The sequence below is a fragment of the Leuciscus leuciscus genome, assembly GCF_965113295.1.
Source record: "Leuciscus leuciscus genome assembly, chromosome: 6".
NCBI classification, from domain to species: domain Eukaryota; kingdom Metazoa; phylum Chordata; class Actinopteri; order Cypriniformes; family Leuciscidae; genus Leuciscus; species Leuciscus leuciscus.
In genome coordinates, this window is record NC_138730.1 from 34035620 (window position 1) to 34044055 (window position 8436).

The 8436-nt window shown below is 36.0% G+C and overlaps 2 protein-coding genes across 2 annotated transcripts; one reads left to right on the top strand and one right to left on the bottom strand.

Annotated features, from left to right (window-relative positions):
* The first annotated feature begins 1119 nt into the window (after positions 1 to 1119).
* On the top strand, positions 1120 to 6297 carry LOC309501504 (heterogeneous nuclear ribonucleoprotein C-like). The gene is made up of 9 exons (XM_082173667.1): positions 1120 to 1270; positions 2144 to 2272; positions 2541 to 2806; positions 2905 to 2977; positions 3092 to 3154; positions 3234 to 3403; positions 4391 to 4504; positions 5325 to 5458; positions 5644 to 6297. Exons 2-9 carry the CDS (start codon positions 2268 to 2270, stop codon positions 5746 to 5748), a joined length of 930 nt encoding a protein of 309 aa, XP_082029793.1. The 5' UTR covers positions 1120 to 1270; positions 2144 to 2267; the 3' UTR covers positions 5749 to 6297.
* A 316-nt stretch (positions 6298 to 6613) lies between these two features.
* Positions 6614 to 8006, bottom strand: LOC309501527 (complement C1q-like protein 4). Its single transcript, XM_082173705.1, has 4 exons — positions 7745 to 8006; positions 7538 to 7600; positions 7295 to 7426; positions 6614 to 7204 (listed from the first exon to the last, which is right to left on the bottom strand). The coding sequence occupies exons 1-4, from the start codon at positions 7911 to 7913 to the stop codon at positions 6927 to 6929; spliced, it is 642 nt and encodes a 213-aa protein (XP_082029831.1). The 5' UTR covers positions 7914 to 8006; the 3' UTR covers positions 6614 to 6926.
* Positions 8007 to 8436: the final 430 nt, after the last annotated feature.

Sequence of the window (8436 nt, forward strand, 5' to 3'; positions counted from 1 at the left end):
TCTTATCAGTTTACATACATAATTAAAATTATTCTGGCCTGTTTGATTTTCAGTCAGATTTATTCTGCATTGCTTTTTAGGACCATGATTTTGAGTAGGATGGGGTAAGATGCCCCCCTTAAGAACAATGTGGATTTACTTTGAAAATATTATATAGCTGTAACTGTAACACATTTAGGCATAAGTTTAGCATGATGCATCAGCCAGTGTGTTGTTATAGGAAATAAATATAAATATTTCCTAAATTAGTTGTTATAGCACAAGAGGGTTAAAAGAGGGTTAAGATTGCCTCCTACCTGGGGTAAAAAGCCTCTCTTGGATTAACTTTACAGAATGTATATATTACTTTCGATATAATTTATATATATATATATATATATATATGTGTGTGTGTGTATGTGTATATATATATATATATATATAAACAAAAAATATATATATAAATATATAAATATATAAATATATATATATATATATATATATATTAAAAAATATATATATATTTAAACCGATGACAGACAAAACAGAATCTCAGTAAAAGAGTAATCTGAAAGGTAAAGTTATTCTATGACTAAAGTACAGGCATATTTTAATTAACGATATATGTCGGACGGGGCCAACTACCCCAAGGGTCTAATTTGATCTTTTTACTTAAAAATAAAAACTATAACTTTTAACTTACTCCTTCAATCCAAAACAATTGTTGTGTCCACAAATCTCCTATTAACAAATAGAGACCAAAAGAAAACGTTGATATTCAACATAAAACAATGTCATAGATCACTATTTTCCAGAGACACAAAATGAGATCAATCTCAAAACTGTTTCGGAAATTAAAAAATAGCTTAACCATTCATCAAAAGTGCTGAGATGAGATTTGGTGCCATCTATTGTCAGGAGAAAAACTGAGAGAGAGAGAGAATGTGTGAAGGGCGCAACGCGTCTCGAAAAAGGTCATGATTCTTTCAAAATACAAGCCCTTACTCGCGCAACTGCGGCTTAAATAAACACGCCACCACTTAACATGCAGCTTAATAGAGCGTTTCTTGATATTTTATGATTTTATGAACACTGTGCAGGCCAGCGTTACTGAGTTTAGACGAGAAGAAGGGCTTATAAAAATAAATAAAACATATGACTTTAAACTTGAAAAGTGTGCGGCCAGCTTTATGTCGTAGCAGATTGACTGCTCGCGGCGAATTCACAGTTGTTGCTTTTTTGCAGGCACTTTAAGATTAGTCCTTCTTAATTAACACATTTTAAACTTTTGGTGAGTAAACTATAGTTTTTTTTATTTTAAATCAACAATGACCTTTGCATATTTTTTTGTGCATTTGCAGAAATATCCGTTATACCCCCGGTCAATGATCGAGGCCCTGTTTGTCCTCTTTGTCTACTTCGAGGATTTTCTATTACATTTCATGAATTAGAATTTCTGCCACGTGTGTTGAGTCATAATGCCTTGCATCAAAACCGAAACAAAACCGCGTTCGTCAGTGTTAAATGGGAATATTCAAACTCGATTATGGTCGATATCGCGACCACAATGAATGAATGAATTCACTATGTAACTTTGTAACGCGTTACAATGTAACGTTAATGCTGTACACCCAAAGCGCTTTATTATCATGTCGGAGTCTCTCCTCACCACCACCGATGCGACGGCAGCCACAGAACAAGCGGCTATAGTATATGTGGAGAGGAGAGAGGGTGATAACTGATAAGATTAAGAACCCAAATTGCAGCTCTCTGGTCGCGCTGGGTATTTCAGGTCAAAGTTAACGATGTTTATCATCGCGGGAATCTATTCTGTTGCATTACTTTTTTTTAATGATGAAACTAAATGTTTGCTAGATTTAGCCGTTTAAACGTACTTTTTCCTTTACGTGCCTCCATTCCAATTCCCCTTCCCCCTCCCATTCCCATTCCCATTTCCCCCCTTTTTTTATAATTAATTCTTACTTTGAATTCCACTGATAGAATGTTCGCCTAATGACCATAATATTTTGCATACTGAATTCTGATTGGTCATCTTATGTATATTTAAACACTGAACCTAGATCTATTTAAAAGGATTTCAAATGTTGATTAAAACAAAACTAGCCTTGTCCAGATGTAATGAAGTGTGTTTTTGTTCTCCCAGTGTTACTGTTAGGAGCCAAGATCCGCTCACTGGTTGGGGTGTTGGAATTGTTGCTTTGGCTGAGAGTAATCTGCACTTTGGGCTATTCCCATTGACAAACGGACGACTGCCCTGCAGTAACACCATGGAGTGAGTCACAGTCTTCAACAGTTTCTTTCAATGTCTAATATCACATGTGGTTTCTGTGTATTAATTATTGAGGAATAGTATTGTCCTCTTTGGGTTTATAATCTAACCAGATCATCCACAAATTAGCAAATGCATACCTCAGCAAGTAGCAAAAAATAAATAAAAATACTGTACTAGATGTCATAAAAGTAGGATAGGCTCAATTTTGCTAGCTTTCCCCTTGAAAATATACTAATTTCCTTCCTTATGTCTCCTTTCACTGCCCTAGTCGTTCGCCCACCGCTAGTCAGCTGATTGCCAGCAACGTCACAAATAAGACAGACCCACGGTCGCTGAACTCAAGGGTCTTCATTGGAAACTTAAACACTATGCTGGTTACCAAGGCAGACGTTGAAGCTATTTTTAGCAAATACGGCAAGATTGTTGGCTGCTCTGTGCACAAGGGCTACGCTTTTGTCCAGTACGTCAACGAGAGGACCGCACGAGCGGCTGTTGCAGGAGAGGACGGCCGGATGATCGTTGGACAGGTGCTTGGTGAGGACATAAAACAATCTGAGGCTATCTTATTTTATCTTGTCATATTGTTTTTTTTAATTGAACAATTGCCTTGCCTTGCCTTGTCTTTCAATCAGATATTAACCTGGCAGGAGAACCCAAACCTCACAGGCCAAACACGTCAAAGCGATCAGCTGGAGATATGTACAGGTAAGGAATACATTTGTTCTTATTTTTATATTCACCCATTTTAGTGTTTTATTCCAATAAGCCAGTGTTGTTGTTGTTGTTGTTGTTGTTGTTAAAATCTCTATTTTTCTAAAGTCTCTCCAGCAGTAGTTCTGGTTTTGAGGTTGATTATGATTTCCAGAGAGAATACTTTGACAGGTAAGATCTCTTTGCCAGTGGGTATAAATAAAAATGTGTGCACTTTTTGCCAACACCTCAATCTCTTTGTGTTGTACAGAATGTATTCATATCCTTCCCGTGTGCCCCCGCCGCCACCACCTCCTCTGTCACGGGCTGTGATCCCTTCCAAACGTCCACGGGTCAGTATGAGTGGGGGAACCAGCCGCCGCACCAAGTCCAGTTTCTCAACTGCTTCCAAGAGCAGCCAGCGGACATCCTCTCGAGCCCGTCAGTCCCTTTTCTTTATTTTAACTCTATAGAGGGCTTTGTTTAAAGGGATAGTTCACCCAAAAATAAAAATTCTGTCATTAATTACTCACCCACGTCATTCCAAACCCGTAAGACTTTCGTTCATCTTCGGAACACAAATGAAGATCTTTTTGATGAAATCTGAGAGCTTTATGTCCCTCCATTGAAAGCTACGCAACTGACACTTTGACGCTTCATAAAGTTCATAAAGAGATCGTAGAACTAATCCATATGAATTGAGTGGTTTAGTCCAAATTTTCTGAAGAGACATGATCGCTTTATACGCTGAGCAGATTTAATTTAGGCTTTTATTCACATAAAAACATTAATCAATTCACACATCAGATTCAGTTGTGGTACACGAAAGCTTAAGCATGTTCTCTTTTAGTGTGAGCACCAGTGAGGTTCATTCTCGTGTTATGCAGAACATTTGAGCTTCCACAAGCAGGTTCGGTTAAGCTTCTGTTTATGTTTGCTGATCGATGTTTATACGTGAATAAAAGCCTAAATTCAATCTGTTCATCATATAAAGCGATTGTCTCTCTTCAGATAATTTGGACTAAACCGCTCAATTTATTTGGATTCGTTTTACGATCTCTTTATGAACTTTTTGAAGCTTCAAAATGGTAGCTGTCAATGGAGAGTACAGAGCTGGCTCAGATTTTAGTAAAAAAAAAATCCTCATTTGTGTTCCGAAGATGAACAAAAATCTTACGGGTTTGGAACAAAACAAGGATGATTAAATGATGGGTAAATTTACCATTTAATCTACCAGTGACAAATATGTTAAATACATTTTGGTTGATTTGTTTTTAATATTATAAAAAAAAAAAATGTATGTTAACATTGCATTTTTTACTTTATTTACTTTTTTACATTTTTTTACAGCGTTTACTCATTTTACATTTTTGACCTTGATTGGCTTGTCAATTGGTACATGCATTCAGGGAATTCTTTTTCTTTCAGTAAAAGCAGATGACCTACAAACAATTAAGAGAGAGCTTTCTCAAATCAAACACAAGGTTGACTATCTGCTGGAGAGTCTGGACAGGATGGAGAAAGACCACAGCAAGAAATCCGGTAAAAGTGTTCACGGTTTCCCCCTGAGTTTCTGCAGCAGGTTCATCATACATGGCCTTCAAATGGGCCCAGAAAATAATCAATCCATAGTATTTTTTCAAAAAGAATATATTTTAAAATGCCATTAGATTAAAACTTTTTTTTGTATGCACAAGGAGTCTGACAACATCTGATATGCTCCACACATAGATCTGATATCACCATCGAGTCTATCTATGATTACATGAAGAAACAGAAAAAAACTGAGACCAGTTTTTCAGAAGAACTGTGGCAATGTATCCAAGATGCTTGAAGAAACTGACCTCCAAAGATACCTTAAAAACTATGTGCAAGTGTTCCGTGCAAGAACAAAATCTGTTTTAAACGCAAAGGGTGGTCACACCAAATATTGATTTGATTTAGTTAACAGAAGTTAATTGATCAATAAAACCTATTTATGATATTATTTTTGAAAGCATCCTCACTTTACAGCATTTTTACACGAGTGCCTAAAAGTTTTCACAGTACTGTAGCTTTGGATGTAAGTTTCTTCAAGCGTCTTGGAGACGTTGCCACAGTTCTTCTGGATTTAATCTTTCTCAGTTTTTTCTGTTTCTTCATGTAATCACAGACAGACTCGATGATGGTGAGATCTGATTGTCAGACTACTTGTACATACAGAAATCTCACTGGATTACAATTAATGGCAAAATGAATGTTTGGAAATGTAAACTGATATTTCTTACAGACATACTATAGCAAAATATATAAATAACTGGCTTATATATATATATATATGTGTATAAATATGTATGTTTTTTGTTGTTGTTTTTTACATCAGAGGGGAAGAGTGTGAAGGCAGAAGTGGGTGAGGCTTCCTCCCTGCAGCATTCCAGCAAGAAAGACAGAGAGAGGGAAGAGCAAGAGATAAACGATTCTGAGGAGGAAAGAGATCTGTTGGAGGAAGAGGAGGAGGTTTGTGAAAATTAATCTATTTGCATTTATGATTATGGATGTTAAGATTAAGTGTAATTGGTGCTGAATTAGTGAGGACATGATTTGAGTAAAGATGTCTAATCTCCTTAATGTTGTTTGGGTCTCCAAGATTTGTTTCCAACTATAGTTTCATACTGACGTTTTTTCTTTTCTTTTTTTCTCAGGTTAAAAGCCAGGAAGGAGAGAATGAAGAAGAGGAAGAAGAGGAGGAAGAGGGTGAGCATGTGGAAGGGGAAGATGGTGACAGCGTTAATGGCGATGACTCATAGGCTGTTTTAAACACCATGGATTTCAGACACCCACTCAAAATTCAGCCCTTTCAGTTCTTTTGAAAGGTTGAAGCCAGTCTTTAAAAGATTTGTCTATAGATGCCTGCACACTTATAATAACTGACACTACAATTACATCAGTTTCACTGATGTCAGTTTATTTTTAATGTAAGCATGACAACTTTTCAGGCTTTTGAAGTCCCTTAACCTTGATGAAGACAAACATTTGTTTTCAAACAACAGAAACTATGACATTCTCCAGTTATTCCTAATGATTCTGGGTTTTTATTTTTCACTATCAGAATATGTCCATTATGCATTCTCAGAGTGAAACTGGCCTGTTCCCTGTTTGCCCTGTGTCTCTATGGGAATTTTCTTTCTGTGAACAAAGGTAAAATTTGTATTTTTAAAGGGAGAAACTTGAGTGGCTCCTCTACAGAGAACCAACAAGCTTCCATGAAACATCTATGTTTGTATTTCCTGTCTTTTTTATATCACCCTGTTTCAGAATAATTCTACAGGAAAGTTTCAATAAAATATTAAATTAAATGTGTTGGTTTTTCTTTTCTTTTTTTCTTCAGTGTTAACCTTGGCAAATATTTGATCATGTGACAATGCTGTCAGTGATTTTTAGCTTAAGTAGTTAGGATGGTCTTTTAAGTTATAAAAAATAAAACTTTTTTTTATTATAATTTTTTCATTCATATCACCAATAACATGAATTTGATGTGAAGTGTGATTCATATTTGACCATTAAACTGCATACTATGAGCTTTAAAAGTCTAATTTTGACTGTTTATCATTGACTTTCTGATTCTTTGATGGTGTCTGACCACCTGGGGGGAAGAATGCAAGTGAATCATAATTCTGTGACATTTGGTTTATTTAATGAAATGTTCAGCATTTGATATGCTAGAGATATGGAAAGTACTACTCTCATTCTTAGATGGATCATATGAGTTTAGCTCATTTACTCTTCAGACTTAATAAAGAAATATGAAGACATCCAGATATTAACGTATTGTAACTAAGAAGCATAAACCATGATCTCCCTTTTGTTGTGCCTATTTGCTCTAATTTACTATATAGTTCACTTACACAGGAACAATTAAGTTTCATATACCGGTAACTGTGTTTTGCATCAGATCCTGCACTGGATTTCTAAGAAATTCAGGTGTTCACAAGGGGAAAATCAGAAAGCCACTGAAACTGGTGTAACTTGCTGGATCATCATAAACCCAGGTGTTCTTCCAAAGTTGTGTATAAATCTGATCACCGATCTCCAGTGTGAGAACAACACCATTGCTGCCATTACCATTGCTAACAGGTTTCCAGGCAAACACAGAGCACTGGGCTTCACCGTTCTTCAAGAGACTGACTGCCATTGTGGTTCCACCATGAGAATGAGCATAAAATCTGAAGTAATAGGCTCCTTTTATTGGTGCTGTGAAAATACCTGTAAGGCACATGAACAAAGCAGTCACAGAAAATGTCATCATATGTGAACACAGTATTCCTGTAATGGTATTCTCTTTACAGTCCTTACCAGTATTTGAGTCATAGGCACTTCCAACATTACTAAAGACTTTTTTGTATTCCAGAATTTTCAGTTGATCAGTGGGCCCAGTTCGTCCGGTTCCAGATGCCAGAAGTCCAGCAGAGAAAGCAACCTTTTTGGCTGAAAATGAGCAAATGGGCTGATGTAAAATGATGTAGGCTGTGTAATCAAATGCATTTTTAAATTTAATACATTAAATGTCTATGGGAACAAAATGTGCCTTATACTTGCCTTCAATCTCTTTTTGGACAGTTTCAAGCTTATATTGTGAATCTTGTACAGAGGTTTTCAAAGCTGTATGGAATACACATTGATATGATAATGTCACAATATTGCAAAATAGTGAATTTATAAAGATGTTTAAGTTGTAATTTCTTTGTAAGTTCATAAATTGTAAAGTTTTTCCACAATGACATGTTCAATACAAATCCACCTTACCTTCATTCTCACTCAATACTTTGGTCAGTGTTTCTTCTAATTTTTTTATCCTTTCATCCATGTGTTTTATCTTCTGGAGCTCAGCAATAATGTCCATACTTGGTGTCAATAAATCTTGTGCAATTGAGCTCCCAGCACAGAGCAGCAGTACCAGCAGCAGTCCTGCCATCGTCTTGCTTTTTTATTTATTTTTAAGACAAATTACTCCTGCGATTATTCCAGAATTCAGCTTTGAATGGCAAACGCTGTTCTTAAATACTTTTTTGTGAAAGGTTGCGAAAGTTTGTAAACATTTGTACTTTAGACTGATGTTGAGAGGTTTTTTTTGTTTATTTTAGTAGTCCAATAGGACGATTCAATTGTAGAATTGGGTAGGGGAGACCGGGGACAGTTGCAACAGGGGATGGTTGCAACATGTCATTTTTCTCCAATCAGAAACAAGCTAGAGTGATAACACACATACTGCACAACCACAGTTAGACCCTCCCCCCACCAAGAAGACAGTAGACATATTCAACATCTGCTGATGTATTTATTGAACAAAACTTGTTTTGGAGGTATGAAAGTAAATTTTTTCATGAGATATATTTTTGTCATACTGTCCTGAAATTTTGTATGATTTAATCAAAACTTACATAGTTTGAATTGTTGTTTTGTTGACTTCTAAGTGACATGGTTAGCATGTGTCAAAG

Coding starts and splice junctions, on each gene's coding strand:
- LOC309501504 (XM_082173667.1), top strand. Junction 2,978..3,091: donor TCAGCTGGAGATATGTACAG/GTAAGGAATACA, acceptor ATTTTTCTAAAG/TCTCTCCAGCAGTAGTTCTG. Junction 4,505..5,324: donor AGACCACAGCAAGAAATCCG/GTAAAAGTGTTC, acceptor TTTTTACATCAG/AGGGGAAGAGTGTGAAGGCA.
- LOC309501527 (XM_082173705.1), bottom strand. CDS start 7,913: ATGGCAGGACTGCTGCTGGTACTGCTGCTCTGTGCTGGGAGCTCAATT. Junction 7,601..7,744: donor AGTATTGAGTGAGAATGAAG/GTAAGGTGGATT, acceptor TATTCCATACAG/CTTTGAAAACCTCTGTACAA. Junction 7,427..7,537: donor TGTCCAAAAAGAGATTGAAG/GCAAGTATAAGG, acceptor GCTCATTTTCAG/CCAAAAAGGTTGCTTTCTCT.